This window comes from Oncorhynchus tshawytscha, linkage group LG04 (assembly GCF_018296145.1).
Source record: "Oncorhynchus tshawytscha isolate Ot180627B linkage group LG04, Otsh_v2.0, whole genome shotgun sequence".
In the NCBI taxonomy this organism is placed as follows: Eukaryota; Metazoa; Chordata; class Actinopteri; order Salmoniformes; family Salmonidae; genus Oncorhynchus; species Oncorhynchus tshawytscha.
In genome coordinates, this window is record NC_056432.1 from 66,953,223 (window position 1) to 66,970,857 (window position 17,635).

The 17,635-nt window shown below is 44.0% G+C and overlaps 1 protein-coding gene across 1 annotated transcript in view; it reads right to left on the reverse strand.

The window, feature by feature from the left end:
- The window catches only part of LOC112249268 (chromodomain Y-like protein 2), a 39,676-nt gene extending 22,363 nt beyond the window's left edge, over positions 1-17,313 (reverse strand). Inside the window, exons 1-2 of the mRNA XM_024419077.2 lie at positions 16,817-17,313; positions 1,357-2,029 (exon numbers count right to left, since the gene is read on the reverse strand). Coding sequence (XP_024274845.2) covers positions 1,357-2,029; positions 16,817-16,840 — 697 coding nt within the window. The 5' untranslated portion in view covers positions 16,841-17,313. The remainder of the gene's footprint in view (positions 1-1,356; positions 2,030-16,816) is intronic.
- Between the last annotated feature and the right edge of the window lie 322 nt (positions 17,314-17,635).

Genomic DNA, 17,635 nt, shown 5'->3' on the forward strand with positions numbered 1-17,635 from the left:
AACACATTTTTATAAAAATAAAACGATTACGTTCAAATGACTCTCCTGTGAAGTAGTGACGTACGACATAAGCCTAGCTTCCTGAAACGGGTCACATTTATGAGCCCATTGCTGTGCCTTTCAGCTGGGGTCTACTGATTCTGGATAGGAAAACAATAATTGTCTGTGGAAACACACAAAGGGTGTCTGTGGAAAAGCACAGATTGTTTATGCTTTTTACAAGGATGCCTGCTGTTGGCTTTTCTTCGTAGTTTGGCGCAAATAAATGCAGTGACTTTCCATGCCTTGTTCTAGTCAGATAAGCGAACATTATTCAACCTCTTCACAGCTCTACCGTGGCCGAGGGCTCCAGCTTATCCTGAGTGATAATAGAGAACTAACAGCAACAATAAAATGCTTTACAGAACACGATTCACACCTAACATAAATATGAGGTGTACAATAGTACTGTGTTTCAAGTTGTAAAGTGTCACACATTGTGGTAATGTGGCCATTAACTGCCTTCAGTATATCATCAGTATGCTGCAATGTGTTAAATGTGCCACATGGCACTGATTTGCTTGGGTATGAGATTGGACTAAAACAAAATCATAATAAGAGTGCAAAATACTACCACTGACAAACACCCAGTCTATCAAGACAAATGTAGAAGAATCTAACTATCAATGTGATGACAAAGCCTCCACACATTGTGATTTGACCCTGGCAGAGGTGGAAAGGACTTCATATATATAATCATTAACTCAATGAGGTTAGTCTTGGACTGTGACCCGGGAGTGAAATTCACTGTCCTTATCACCACTCTCAGTAGTACAATACTGAACCATAAGGACCTCAGAGCATGCATTCAACTATAGGTTACGGAGGCATCCTCTGGCTGTCTCATCTACATCTGGTACAATGCAGAGATACAACCTGGTTTACCAGATCCACTATGGCATGTAGCTAACTGTCCAGGATACAATGGATTTCCAATTCAAATGAATATTCCCATCCCGCTGGAATCACTGTAATTCAATAGAGAACAAAACTACATTGAATTGGAATTGAGTGAAAACAAAAATGACAACAACAATATAACAATGTCATTTCCACTGGGATACTATGTAAGCTAACGTTGGCTGGCATATTGGCAAGATAGCAAGCTGACTGAACAAACCAGCATCACCTCAAGCTGTGATGTAAATGTTCCGTCTATCCCTCTGTCTATCAATCCTACAGTTTACTGCACATGTTCATTCAATCAATAGCTAGGGGCCTGAATGTTTTCTAGCCAGGTCACTTGGCCAGGAGAAACTCACGGTCCAACTATCTATAATAAAGGTATATATACACCATCCAGAGTGCGTCACTTACCTAGTTCATTGACCAGTGGTGTCCCGGGGGTCTCCACGCCCCCCATCACCCTCTCCGTGTCATGGGTCAGTCTGTGTGTCCCGGCTGCTGCCCTGTACAGGACATGGTCCATCTCTCCGTTCTGTAGTCCGTTATGAGGGGCCCTTACCGGGGGCACAAACTGCAGTCCCCCCGGAGGAGCCTTGTACGGCATAGCTTTGGTCATCCTGTGTGGAGAGACATGCTTCCCCCCCCCTCCTCCTCCTCCTCCTCCGCTCACCTTCTTCTGCTTCTGAGAAGCTCCAGTACCAACCCCCAAACCCATGCCCTCCCTTACTCCTGCCCCAGGATTAACCCCGGCCCCTGGACTAACACCAGTCCTTTTCTTCTTACGTGCCTCTGCTCGTGCTCTCGGGGAGTCTGGGGCGGGAGGACGGGCGGATAGGAGGTGTGGTCCAACCCCCCCTGGGGGCCCTCCCGGCCTCCATGGTCCCCCTGTCGTCCCGGTGGGCAGCTTGGGAGGTTTGGGTTGTTTGTGTTGGGTGTGCAGATGCAGGCCGTTGATGAACTCCTCACAGTGCAGCAGGTGGTGCTCGGGCTCCCAGGTGTCCTCCTTGCTGCCGTAACCCTTCCACCGGATCAGGTACTCCCACTTCCCCTTCTTGTTGCGCCGCTTGTCCATGATCCGCTCCACCTAGAGGGAGAAAATCAAGAAAGAGAGTCAGAATTTCAAATGACATGATCACAATTCAATGGCATTATCCTTACCTAACAAATACCTATCAGTTTCTTGGCGATTCATTCATAAATTTGCACACGACACCGTTTGTAATGATTTCAAATTAGATTCAAAAATACTAGAGAATGTCATGGTGACAGGTGGTAAGTATGTGTTATAGGGATGTAAATAAAGTCTGACCAGGTTAGAGCTCCACTTTGAATCTCTCCTCTTTAATGTTAGCATAACCAGTCTATCAGTGATTCTGTTCTGGAATTGCTGTGCTGATAGGCAAGCTCTCATCATGCGTTAGAGAGAGTGGTTATGGGAGATGTAGGAGAGGAACAATGGGAGCAGCACTGTGATCACACCATTACAGATGAACCAGATATCTGTTCTGTGGATGATGAGAGAGGATTGATCAGCAAGTCAGAGTGGTACATTTCCAAGTTTTCGAACTTCAATCATGTAAAATGTGGAGCTGACAGACTGAGTATTTTGGCATAAGGGTGGTTCTATATGAATTCAATCACTTTCTGACTGCCCCACTTTTGATTTGCATGAAATATTCCATGCATGTTTGCCCATGGTAGAAGTGGTCAGAAAGTGACTTGCTTGACATAATTGCCAAAACATTCAGGAGATAAATGTGGTCAAAGTTGACCCCTTTTGCATACCCACCCTACCATGAGACATCCATGTTTTCATCACTGAAAAAAGATAAACAGCAGGGTTTGATATCATTTGAAAGCTTACAAACAGGGTTGTCAAACTCTTTAATAATCACGTAGAGAGGTGAAAGCCATGTCGTGCCTACAAACCAGTGAGAAGCGTGACTCCAAACTGCTGTCTGAAAGCAATGGCCACTTTCTCATTCACTTGAGAGATTTCATTGTTCTAGAAACATGAAATGAAATTGGTGATTATAGTGCCTCTACTACAGTCTCGTTTGTCCATTGTGTAACAGACAGGCAGGGTGTTTTTGACATATTGTCAAAAGCACAATAATTAGACTCAGGAGAGCTGGTAATGATGGAGACAATGTTTGGCAGCACTGAACAAGTCCATTACCAATGAGGAAACATTCAATGTTCAGCGACTATATCTGGAATACACAAATAATACAAATCCCAAACCTTAAAGTGTAGACTGACACAGACAGACTCAATAAGAACAGCACACACACACACACACACACACAAACAGAAACACCAACAATAGAAGCAATTCCATCCTGGCTCCAACACAGAAGGACTGGCAGGGGAACACAAATGTACTGATAAAGAGTAGATGTCAGTGGAATAGTACACACATAAATACAGACACACACCCCTGACTAAACTGAAGGATCTCTGAAGTGGAAGAATCTGTTTCAAAGCTGACCAAATTATTTGGTTTTGCCATATAGACACTTACAGTATAAGCACAAAGCACTTCTTCTTAAACTCTATATTAACACTACTCAAGCCGGCCAATAGTAGCAACTCCAGAGAGCTGGGAACGTCAGGGCAGCATATCCCATATCCATTCAAAAATAGAGTAAAACTTAACATCTCAGAATATTCTAGCACAGATAACTTCATGAAGTTCTTAGACTTCTGCAAATGTGTGCGGACACCTCTTCAAATGAGTGGATTTGGTTATTTCAGCCACACCTGTTGTTGACAGGTGTATAAAATCTAGCACACAGCCATGCAATCTGCATAGACAAACATTGGCAGAAGAATGGCCTTGCTGAAGAGCTCAGTGACTTTCAATGTGGCACCGTCATAGGATGCCACCTTTCCCAACAAGTCAGTTTGTCAGATTTCTGCCCTGCTAGAGCTGCCCCAGTCAACTGTAAGTGCTGTTATTGTGAAGGGAAAATGTTTAAGAGCAACAACGGTTCAGCCGTGAAGTGGTAGGCAACACAAGCTCACAGAGCAGGACTGGCGAGTGCAGGAGCGCACAGCCCGCAAAAATTGTCTGTCCTCAGTTGCAACACTCACTACAGTGTTCCAAACTGCCTCTGGAACCAACGTCAGCACAATAACTGTTCGTCGGGAGCATCATGAAATGGGTTTCCATGGCCGAGCAGCCGCACACAAGCCTAAGATCACCATGCGCAATGCCAAGTGTCGGCTGGAGTAGTGTAAAGATTGCCGCTATTGGTCTCTGGGGCAGTGGAAACGCGTTCTCTGGAGTGATAAATCACACTTCACCATCTGGCAGTCTGATGGACAAATCTGGGTTTGGCTGATGCCAGGAGAACGCTACCTGCCCCAATGCATAGTGCCAACTATAAAGTTTGGTGGAGGAGGAATAATGGACTAGGGCTGTTTTTCATGGTTCGGGCTAGGCCCCTTAGTTCCAGTGAAGGGAAATCTTAACGCTACAGCATACAATGAAATTCTAGACAATTCTTTGCCTCCAACTGTGTGGCAACAGTTTGGGGAAGGCCCTTTCCTGTTTCAGCATGACAATGCCCACGAGTACATAGCGAGGTCCATACAGAAATTATTTCTCGAGATCAGTGTGGAAGAACTTGACTGGCCTGCACAGAGTCCTGGCCTCAACCCCATTGAACACCTTTGGGATGAATTGTAATGCTGACTGTAAGCCAGGCCTAATCGCCCAACATCTGTGCCCGGCCTCACTAATGCTCGTGGCTGAATGGAAGCAAGTCCCTGCAGCAATGTTCCAACATCTAGTGGAAAGCCATCCCAGAAGAGTGGAGGCTGATATAGCAGCAAAGGAGGGGACCAACTCCATGTTAATGCCCATGATTCTGGAATGAGATGTCCAACAAGGAGGTGTCCACATACTTTTGGTCATGTAGTGTATGTCTCTCGGCTTCCGGGGATAGTTGATTCCTAAAAGTACATTTGTAACGTGCTGCTGGTGGCAGATACAGTAGGACCCACTGTGGGAAGGAGATAAGAACCCATAGGCTGACATGTAGGCTGTTATCATGGAGAACCCTTAAACATGACTGTGGATATTCATGGTCACACACACACACACACGTTGAGCATGACATTTGACAGAGCCATTATGAATGACCACAGAATACAAATAGTCAAGGGGGAGCTTTCTCCATTCTACACACAGACACCCGGATGCATAATAAAGGTTATGTTCTCTGGATCATGGGTCATGACCCTTTCAGTGGTCGATATTATTCTGTATAACATTCTGTTTTCGGAGTATGTTCATGTGTGTATAGATGTGCATGTGGTACAGGTGTTCTTCTGTTTGCCTGTTGCATGTCCACCCCCAGAGACCAAGCAGACAGAAACAAGCCTAATTGGTTGGCAGCAGCTCTCTCACGCCCTCCACCACATCTCAGGAGGGACCTTCCCTCTAGATCTCCTGTTCTCATGGAGGCAGTTGACAATGGCACTGGAGAAACTAGCAGCAGACCTTGATGCATCAGGGACCTCACTGAGGTTCTCTGTAGCCATTCATGCTTTATTCCAATAACCATCATTACATGCTGCAGAGAAGCAATCTTTATTATTACATTTAGGAAGCCACACACTGTAGAATTCAAGTGTGTTATTAGACAACTCGATATCTATGATGTCCTCTTTCAATAATCTGTGATGGGCTCTTAGTGTGCAAATTAATATACAGTACACTGAATGTCAACTACTAACTTGAACTGTTGACCTAGGTTGTTCTCTGACAGTACAACAAAGATAGAAACCAAATTAGTATTGGAAAGGGGGCGGTTTTATAGAGAACAGAGTCTGTTTTATACTGCAATCCATTTCTTGATCCAGTCCTCCATTCATCACACAACCTCACATCTTGCCAAGAGTTGTTTTTCTTCAGCAGTTAACCTTGTACCAGATGGAAGTGCCCTGACATTTAGCCCCAGCCTTTCCTTGGTGTTTAGTTGTCTCGTACACAATGCTGTGGATGACATGCTGTGGGAAGACAAGCAGGCTCCCACACTAAGGAGCATGCAGACATCAGTCTGGCTCCTATACTTTACCCTCCCCACTAGTTATGTAGCGGCCTGCCTCCAGTTCAAATGCTTTTCTCCTTTCCTTTAGAAAACATCCTCCCACCCACATGACATCGAAGGTGGGAGGGGCAGTGTAGGTGTACAGAGGAGAGTTTAATGAAATGCCTTAAAAAAAAAGGAGTAACAAAAAAGTAGTGCTTTGCACCCACACAGGAGAGAGCGAGTAGCGCAGAGCTCCACACGACATACACCTCTGTGTAACACACACACACACACAGAAAGCCGGAATGGTCGTCTGCCTCCCAGCAAGCCCATTAACACATAGGAAGACACTGAGCCCAAATGGCCATCTGCCCATTACCAGACAGGGATGGGATGAGAAACAGGTACAGAAATACAGAGCCGCTCCACATTGATACTATGCTGGCCTGTGCATAACAGTTACACTGCATTCAGAAAGTATTCAGACCCCACTTTTTCCACAATGTGTTACATTACAGCACTCTAAAATGGATTAAACAACCCCCGCAAAACATTTTTTAGTAGATCTGTGATCTGTGGCTCGACACAAATCTGACTCAGAGTTCTACGGACAATTTCTTCGACCTCATGGCTTGTTTTTTTTTTTTGCTCTGCCATGCACTGTCAACTGTAGGACCTTATATAGACAGGTGTGTGCCTTTCCAAATCATGTCCAATCAATTGAATTTACCACAGGTGGACTCCAAATCAAGTTGTAGAAACATCTGAAGGATGATCAATGGAAACAGGATGCACCTGAGCTCAATTTATTGTCTGAATACTTATACTCATTCTCCAAGATGGCGTAGCACTGCAGACGTGTTTTGTTCATCCTCTTGTGTACTTTTGTATTTTTTCGTCTTTTTTTGTATATATTTCAATTTTATTTTCAATCTCTTCTCCATTTTAGTTCAATTATACCTTCCGGTAACCTGCCTCACCCAATGTGATACGGAACCGCTATTATTTTTCATATTTAAACCTTACAGCAAGAACCACCTAGCCATCAGAAGCTAACCAGCTAATTAGCTACAAGCTATTTAGCCACTGCTAGCGGCCTTTACCTTCTGCACAGGTACCAGCCCTTTTTTTAGCATGGATAATACTCGCGAGCCTACCAGTAACGGACTGTCTCTCCACTACAACGCCGGATTCCTGTCGTAATCCCTGGCCCATTCTCCTGATCTTCACAGCTAGCTAGCACCCACCGAGTTACCCAGTATCGAAGCTATCCGAAGCCCACCTCCCGGCCTACTGAGTCGACACGGCAGCCCGCCGCACCACCACGACACGTCTGCCGACGAATACTCCATCCGCTGTGCCTTCAATCGGCCTCAGTCGGAGCAGACGCTTTAAACACTGCGTCACCCGCGTGATAGCAACTACTCCGCGGCTCCCCTGTTCCTTCTATTGCTGCCCCCTATGATCCCTTGGCAACATAGCTGATGCCCGCTGGACTGTCCATTAATCACTGTACTCCATTTTGTTTGTTTGTTTATTTATTTGTAAAAAACATAATAATAATAATACAAATGATCTGTCGGCCCCAGCCTCGAACTCAGGCCCTGAGTGTAGTTAACTGACCCTCTCTGCCCTGTCATCGCCATTTTACCTGTTGTTGTTTTAGTTCATTAGCTGTGGTTGTCTCACCCGTTGTGGTCTTAGTTAGCTCTCCTAATCAACACCTGTGCTTTCTTTATGCCTCGCTGTATGTCTCTCATATGTCAATATGCCTTATACAGTGCCTTGCGAAAGTATTCGGCCCCCTTGAACTTTGCGACCTTTTGCCACATTTCAGGCTTCAAACATAAAGATATAAAACTGTATTTTTTTGTGAAGAATCAACAACAAGTGGGACACAATCATGAAGTGGAACGACATTTATTGGATATTTCAAACTTTTTTAACAAATCAAAAACTGAAAAATTGGGCGTGCAAAATTATTCAGCCCCTTTACTTTCAGTGCAGCAAACTCTCTCCAGAAGTTCAGTGAGGATCTCTGAATGATCCAATGTTGACCTAAATGACTAATGATGATAAATACAATCCACCTGTGTGTAATCAAGTCTCCGTATAAATGCACCTGCGCTGTGATAGTCTCAGAGGTCCGTTAAAAGCGCAGAGAGCATCATGAAGAACAAGGAACACACCAGGCAGGTCCGAGATACTGTTGTGAAGAAGTTTAAAGCCGGATTTGGATACAAAAAGGCTTTAAACATCCCAAGGAGCACTGTGCAAGCGATAATATTGAAATGGAAGGAGTATCAGACCACTGCAAATCTACCAAGACCTGGCCGTCCCTCTAAACTTTCAGCTCATACAAGGAGAAGACTCATCAGAGATGCAGCCAAGAGGCCCATGATCACTCTGGATGAACTGCAGAGATCTACAGCTGAGGTGGGAGACTCTGTCCATAGGACAACAATCAGTCGTATATTGACAAATCTGGCCTTTATGGAAGAGTGGCAAGAAAAAGCCATTTCTTAAAGATATCCATAAAAAGTGTTGTTTAAAGTTTGCCACAAGCCACCTGAGAGACACACCAAACATGTGGAAGAAGGTGCTCTGGTCAGATGAAACCAAAATTGAACTTTTTGGCAACAATGCAAAACGTTATGTTTGGTGTAAAAGCAACACAGCTCATCACCCTGAACACACCATCCCCACTGTTGGTGGTGGCAGCATCATGGTTTGGGCCTGCTTTTCTTCAGCAGGGACAGGGAAGATGGTTAAAATTGATGGGAAGATGGATGGAGCCAAATACAGGACCATTCTGAAAACCTGCTGGAGTCTGCAAAAGACCTGAGACTGGGACGGAGATTTGTCTTTGTCTTCCAACAAGACAAAGTCCAGACCTGATCCAAAATCATGAAAACTGCTGCAAATGCTCTCCAAAATCTACAATGGAATAGTTCAAAAATACGCCCAATTTTTCAGTTTTTGTTAAAAAGTTATATATATGAAATATCCAACATATGTTGATGAGACATACCCCAAGCGACTTACAGCTGTAATCGCAGCAAAAGGTGGCGCTACAAAGTATTAACTTAAGGGGGCTGAATAATTTTGCACGCCCCTGGTTAGTTATCATTGTTTTAGTTTACTGCGGAGCCCCTAGTTCCACTCATTATAAGTGACCTCACCCATTATAACCAGCTTATCCAGAGATACAACGTCTCTTGTCATCACTCAGTGCCTGGGCTTACCTCCGCTGTACCCGCACCCCACCATACCCGTCTGCACATTATGCCCTGAATCTATTCTACCACGCCATCTATTCTACCAGAAATCTGCTCCTTTTATTCTTTGTCCACAACGGTCAAAACTGGAGACCAGTTTTGATAGCCTTTAGCCGTACCCTCATCCTACTCCTCCTCTGTTCCTCGGGTGATGTGGAGGTAAACCCAGGCCCTGCGTGTCCCCAGGCACCCTCATTTTTTGACTTCTGTGATTGAAAAAGCCTTGGTTTCATGCATGTCAACATCAGAAGCCTCCTCCCGAAGTTTGTTTTACTCATTGCTTTAGCACACTCCGCCAACCCTGATGTCTTTGCCATCTGAATCCTGGCTTAGGAAGGCCACCGACAATTCTGAGATTTCCATACCAAACTACAACATTTTCCATCAAGATAGAACTTCCAAAGGGGGAGGAGTTGCAATCCACTGCCGAGATAGCCTGCAAAGTTCTGTCATACTTTCCAGGTCTATACCCAAACAGTTTGAACTTCTATTTTAAAAATGAACCTCTCCAGAAATAAGTTGCTCACTGTTGCCACCTGCTATCGAGCCCCCTCCGCTCCCAGCTGTGCCCTGGACATCATTTGTGAATTGATCGCCCCCATCTAGCTTCAGAGTTTGTTCGGTTAGGTGACCTCAACTGGGATATGCTTAACACCCCGGCAGTCCTACAATCTAAGCTAGATGCCCTCAATCTCACACAAATCATCAAGGAACCCACCAGGTACAGCCCTAAATTCGTAAACATGGGCACCCTCATAGACATCCTGACTAACTTGCCCTCCAAATACACCTCCGCTGTTTTCAAATCAGGATCTCAGTGATCACTGCCTCATTGCCTGTATCCGCTATGGGTCCGCGGTCAAACGACCACCCCTCATCACTGTCAAACGCTCCCTAAAACACTTCTGCGAGCAGGCCTTTCTAATCGACCTGGCCTGGGTATCCTGGAAGGATATTGACCTCATCCCGTCAGTTGAGGATGCCTGGTCATTCTATAAAAGTACATTTCCTCACCATCTTAGATAAGCATGCCCCGTTTAAAAAATGCAGAACTAAGAACAGATATAGCCCTTGGTTCACTCCAGACCTGACTGCCCTTGACCAGCACAAAAACATCCTGTGGCGGACTGCAATAGCATCGAATAGTCCCCACGATATGCAACTGTTCAGGGAAGTCAGGAACCAATACACACAGTCAGTGAGGAAAGCAAAGGCTAGCTTTTTCAAGCAGGAATTCGCACGCTGTAGCTCTAACTCCAAAAAGTTTTGGGACACTGTAAAGTCCATGGAGAACAAGAGCACCTCCTCCCAGCTGGCCACTGCACTGAGGCTAGGTAACACAGCTGCTAGCTGCCCCCCCCCCCCGCAGCTGCTCGCCCAAGCCTCCCCAGCTTCTCCTTCACCCAAATCCAGACAGCAGATGTTCTGAAAGAGCTGCAAAACCTGGACCTGTACAAATCAGCTGGGCTAGACAATCTGGACCCTCTCTTTCTAAAACTATCTGCCGCTATTGTTGCAACCCTTATTACCATCCTGTCCAACCTATCATTCGTATCGTCCGTGATCCCTAAAGATTGGAAAGCTGCCGCGGTCATCCCCCTCTTCAAAGGGGGTGACACCCTAGACCCAATCTGCTACAGTCCTATATCCATCCTGCCCTGCCTATCTAAAGTCTTCGAAAGCCAAGTTAATAAACAGATCACTGACCATTTCAAATCCCACCGTACCTTCTCCGCTGTGCAATCTGGCTTCCGAACCGGTCACGGGTGCACCTCAGCCACACTCAAGGTACTAAACGATATCATAACCACCATCGATAAAAGACAGTACTGTGCAGCAGTCTTCATCGACCTGGCCAAGGCTTTTGACTCTGTCAATCAACGTATTCTTATCGGCAGATTCAATAGCCTTGGTTTTTCACCAACTACTTTGCAAACAGAAGTCAGTGTGTCAAATTGGAGGGCATGTTGTCCGGACCTCTGGCAGTCTCTATGGGGGTACCACAGGGTTCAATTCTCAGGCCGACTCTTTTCTCTGTATATATCAATGATGTCACTCTTGATGAGGGCGATTCTCTGATCCACCTCTACGCAGACGACACCATTCTGTATACTTCTGGCCCTTCCTTGGACACTGGGCTAACTAACCTCCAAACAAGCTTCAATGCCGTACAACACTCCTTCCGTGGCCGCCAATTGCTCTTAAATACAAGTAAAACCAAATGCATGCTTTTCAACTGTTCGCTGCCCGCACCCGCCCGACCAGCATCACCACCCTGGACGGTTCCGACCTAGAATATGTGGACAACTATAAATACCTAGGTGTCTGGCTAGACTGTAAACTCTCCTTCCAGACTCATATTAAACATCTCCAATCAAAAATCAAATCTAGAATCGCCTTTCTATTTCGCAACAAAGCCTCCTTCGCTCACGCCCACAAACTTACCCTAGTAAAACTGATTATCCTACCGATCCTCGACAAATCCTCAACAAATTGCAAAAATCGCTGAAGTTGAAGACTTTTATTTCCCTCACCAACTTTAAACATCAACTACCTGATCAGCTAACCGATCGCTGCAGCTGTACATATTCCATCTATAAATATCCCACCCAATCTACCTCATCCCCATACTGTTTTTATTTATTTACATTTCTGCTCTTTTGCACACCATTATCTCTACTTGCACATCATCATCTGCTCATGTATCACTCCAGTGTTAATCTGCTAAATTGTAATTATTCACTCCTATGGCCTATTTATTGCCTACCTCATTCCTTTTGCACAAAGTATATAGACTTTCTTTTTTCTACTGTGTCATTGATTTGTTTGTGTTATTGGCTTGTTTATTGTTTTTACTCCATTTGTAACTCTGTGTTGTTGTCTGTGTCACACTGCTTTGCTTTATCTTGGCCAGGTCACAGTTGCAAATGAGAACTTGTTCTCAACTAGCCTACCTGGTTAAATAAAGATGAAAAAAAAATGTAAATAAGGTATTGTTTTTTAAAAATGTTTTATAAATTTGCAAAAATGTCTAAACCTGTTTTCGCTTTGTCATTCTGGGAAATTGTGTGTCAATTGATGAGGATTTTTATTTATTTAATACATTTTAGAATAAGGCTGCAACGTACCAACATGTGGAAATAGTGAAGGGGTCTGAAAACTTTCCAAATGCACTGCACACAGTGTATCATATTGAGCCTGAATGGTGGTCTGTGCCCAGCTTGCTCATTACCAGAGAGAGGAGATATATTAAAGAGACTTGTGCTGTGGAGTCTTCACCTCATTCCCCGGAGCCAGCTGCTTCTTACAGCGCCATGGTGGCCCTGGCCAATCTGTTCCTTCTGACAATGACCACCCCCAAGGGGGACAATCAGCAGGGGGCAGACGTTCAATCTCAGTAGCGCACACACACACACACCCGTGCATGCATATACACAGACACACACACACAGTTCGGCTGGTGTGATGAGACCGTAACATCCTCTTTCTCACTCTGACATAAGGGCCATTGTTAGTGGCCAGACCTGACATGTCACCCTGCTGGGTTCTTACTTCCAAATTGATTATTTCTGTATGCCTGTTCACCAACTATTCAATAGGAGTCACAAGCCAAGAAACACTGATTACGTGCACATTTGCAGACAAGTTGTCATGCCCTGACCTTAGAGAGCCTTTTTATTTCTCTATTTGGTTAGGTCGGGGTGTGATTTGGATGGGCATTCTAGTTTTTCTATTTCTTTGTTGGCCGGGGATGGTTCCCAATCAGAGGCAGCTGTCTATCGTCTCTGATTGGGGATCATACTTAGGCAGCCTTTTTTCCACCTTTAGTTGTGGGGTCTTGCTTGTGTGTAGTTGCTTTCTGCACTGCATGTAACGTTACATTAGTTTTTGTATTTTGTTGTTTTTTCGGTGTCATTTTAAATGAAAGTAAAATGTACGCCTACCATGCTGCACCTTGGTCCAATCGATCTCTAAACGATTGTGACACAAGTGGACATAAACACGAGAAACAAAAAAGAAATACACACACTCCTCCTATATTCCCTCTGCATTCCAACTAGGCTATCAGGAGAATGTTTAATGTTAAAGGCTTTAGGTGTGGATGTGGAGCTGTTGAGCTCCAGAAGTGACGAATGCTCCTGCCACCCGAGGTGCTGTGCACATTAGTATGACTAAACAACCTAAGATGGGCGAGCAGCAGGGCTGTCATGAAGAGACGATTATGATGCTTACCGCCCCGCGCACTGTCACACTAACCAGATCAAAGCCGACTTCAGAGAGAGAAAACACTCTCTTTCCTCAGGTTAGTAAAACAGACAAGGGGTGTGGGTTGGAGAGGGGTTCAACAACACACACAATACATGACTATGAGCTGGCAGGGAATCAGTGGAGGGGGAGATGCCTATCCTGAGCATCCTGTTCACAGTACCCAGAGCCTGGGTATAGCAGGAACACACTGAGGTCTTCCAGGGCTGAGTATTGCAGTTTATCGGGTGTCATAGGGGTTCATTTATTCCTTTAACAATTAAATTGACATTTATGTTTGTTGGTGAACACCAAATTCATTAAAGAAGCCAAATCTCAAATTAAGCAATGGGCTTGAAGACTCAAAGAACACATTGTGAGTATACTGTGTCTGAGACAGCTTCAGTGTATTTGGCGACCCATTAAGTGCTGTGTATCTCCCATGCAATGCATAGTTTATTGCCCTCATGGCCCACGTTTCCCCCTGCGAGGTCAACCCGTTTCCTCCAGTCTCTCTCCACCGCTCCCAATGGCCAGTTGCAACTACTTTTGTTTTGAGTTAGAACTTGTGGTTGTGTGTTGTGCTGATAAAGGCTGCATGTAGATGGTTAACAACTTGATTACTTTATGAATTTTGAATGAAGAGAATAATGAACTGATGATTATTTCAGCTGCATCTTGACAGCTCATTGTGTTGAACAATATTTATATCACTTGTTGACTAATCAAAAGGTTCTAATTTAGCTCACTCCATAACCACTTTCATGACATTTTCTGGAGGCGTACAAATGTGATTTATTTCTATAACAGAATATTCATATTTCCCTACATCATATCATGCATGTCTTGATAACATAACACAAACTCCTAAATATAGCCTATCTATTGCTAATCCATAGGATTACTGTTGCTCAGTCACACAACAGAGGATTTAGCAGAACTGCAGGTGTTCTGAGACATTGGAGCATCTAGTGTAGGTGGCCACTTGAATAGGCCAGACCATCTCAATCAATATGAGGTAAGGAGAGGGAGAACATAAAATGAGTGAGAGAGTGTGAGAGCGAGTGAGAGAGTGTGTCTGCGGGGGGTGGGGTGGGGGGTGGACAGAGAGAAGCAGAAAGAGAAGCAGAGAGGAACTGAGAGAAACTGATAGATTAATGTTTGAGTGATGGTGCATAAGTAGCATAATTGTACAATCATAGGCCTATCATATTTCAAAGATATTCCTCTGAAAACTTTGCGAAATTAAGTTGAGACATGATCTTGAAATATCAATAATTCTGAGCTCTTCAATGTTTCAAATTCGATTCAGATAATTTTGATTCAACTTACATGGCATTTAACTGGGTGTATAGGCCTAGATGTTGCAGTTCCTAATTGGAAAGTAAAAACTCCAGTTCAAATTCCTCTTCAGCACATCATAGCTTCTTAATGCTTCTAAACTAAGTGTATTATAGTCCTACAGTTTGTTAGGTAGCCTAAACACACCTTCACGTGTAACACACGTACAGGCCTACATTTCCTGAATCCAATTCATGAGTCATACAGAGGGACACTATTGATAGTGAAGTCTTCCTCTCATACTCGCTTACTGGAATACACAGATCTATGTGCAAAAAAGGCACTTCCAGAAGGAACATGTGCTAACTGTCAATTTCAGTCAGTGATCGCCACCGATCACTTACCGTCAGAAATTGCACATTTACGGTGTAGCCAATTAATATGCCATATGAAATGTGACCAGGGCTTGTTAGGTTATATAGAGCAACAGACCTCCCATCATATAAGTGCATTTCTCATTACTGCATTGTTTATTTTAAGGTCAACTGTTTACGGTGCAATGATTAAAATGAATATGGATTCAAACGCCTGAGGAGGAGTATTCGGTGGAAAGTGGACATGCACATTTTCCAACTATGTCAGCAAACACAGGAAATGTAGGCCTTATGACAATGTTATTCCTAATGACTAAAAATGACTTGTTATTACTAATGGCTCAACTCAACTGGTAGAGCATGGCGGTTGCTACACCAGGGTCGTGGGTTCAATTCCCAAGGGGGTCAGTATGAAAATGTATTCACTCACTCCTGTAAGTCCCTCTGGATAAGAGTGTCTGCTAAATGACTCAAATGTAATGAATAAGAATTCTAATCAATCACTACAGCATACAGTTGATGGTAACATGCCACACAATAGGTCAAGTACAAGGCAACTTATTTACCTATCTGGTGATGACCAGACAATCCAACTAGTTTATGACCTTGCAGTGCAACTGGTATAGGCCACCGTGAAAAGAAAGTGAAACATGGTCGCATGACATCACTCCTCCAATAAAGAAGAGTTGGAGTCAGCTACATTGTCAACAATAGGCCTACAATAAGCACAAGACTAGCATGGAAGACTATTTATTGCTGCCAACATCTTGGTCAATCTATCACCATAAATCATGCCACCCCCATTGGGCCAAAACTGGTTGAATCAAAGATATTTCCACATCATTTCACCCCCCCCCCGAAAAGCAATGTGATGACGTTGTAATCAACGTGGAAAACTGGATTTGCAAAAAGAATTGCAAAAAGTAATCAACATAAGGTCATCTTTTTTCGCCCAACTTTTAACCTAAAACTAACAAAAAAAAATGCACAATGTCATTGATTTTACGTTGAATTCACGTTAGTTGAAAACTGAACCAAATCTAGGCCTAAACTAGACGTTGAACTGACGTGTGGCCAGTGGGATGTGCGCGTAATCATCGAGACCTTCTAGGCTATTCCATCCATCCATCACCCAACATTTAGCAAACTTTTCGCCCCGGAATTGTTGAGGCGCACATTCTGGTACGACACATGCATCATCTAGTTAAAACACAATAACTCCATCGAAGCTTCTCCACTACATTGTTGTCACCTCCACTAAATGTTTGCTAGGCTAATAATACATTGCCTATCCTCTGGCATGCGCACCTTCCTAACCATCACCAATCTGGAGCAATTCGCCGTGTACGTTTAGTGCTCTTGTCACTTTATCATGACTTTCAACTAGCGCGACCGATAGGGAGTTTATATTTTATGATCTTATCGCGAACTCGAACACACACAACTCTATACAATTCACCCCATACAAAAGTCGCCGAGGCACATCGAAAAAAACGACGAGCCTCATCTTCTCGAGAGGGTTGGTTAGTTACGCCTGTTAAAGGGTTTAGGACTTCGTTTTTTCACCATAAACGAGGACCTCCCCTTACTTCCTAATTCCAGTATTCGTCAATACTACAGAGTATGTCGCTTAGACATGGTTTCACAGTACCTCGTAAAGGTCTCCCGAAGCCATCCTGTGGTGCGGACTTCGGCGGCGCGGCGTTCTTGCTTGCCTTGTTGGCTTTTTTGGATCCTATTCGCTCGGTGTTTTGGCGAAAGCCCTGATGGACGGGTATTAGCGAGCAGCCTTGTTATTCTGAGCCAGCCGCAGTAGCAGATCATCAGACAGTGTCAATCGAGCCCTGCGCTCTGCGATGGATCGCTCTTCACTTAAAACAAACAACCAAGGGGAGATTGGGGCGGTGCTGTTTATTCAGTGCCGAGTGGATGACTGAAATTAGTCAACGTATGAACGTAAATCATGTGCGAAATGCGCTCCAGTCCTCTGCGCTGTAGAGGTAGCCCAATATCCATGAACCAAATGGCTGATGAATAGACGTCTACTGTTGAGGGACACCAAATGATGAGTCCAATTTGCTTTCCTTTCCTGTCTGTCCAGTTGAATTGAGACGATCATTTGAAGAACTAATTGGTTTTTTAATCAATTTCACCTAGCACATGTGTTATTGTGATTTATGCGATGTAGTACATTTGATTAGAGAACTGTCATTGCACATTGTAGTAAACATATTGTCCTCTTCCATTTTACTGCAATTTTTCACATTAAATGTTAAAATGACACGATGACCCTGACACTCACTGTAATGACTGTTCTCCATGTAATAACATACTTGTTAACATTTATTTACCCTAAATGAGATAGACCTACTTTTCCAATAATGAATGGGTTACATTTACTCATTAGGTGTAAATGAAATGCTTAATAAAATAGTCCTGCTCCTCTGAATACCTTCGTGTTTTAGTTGGT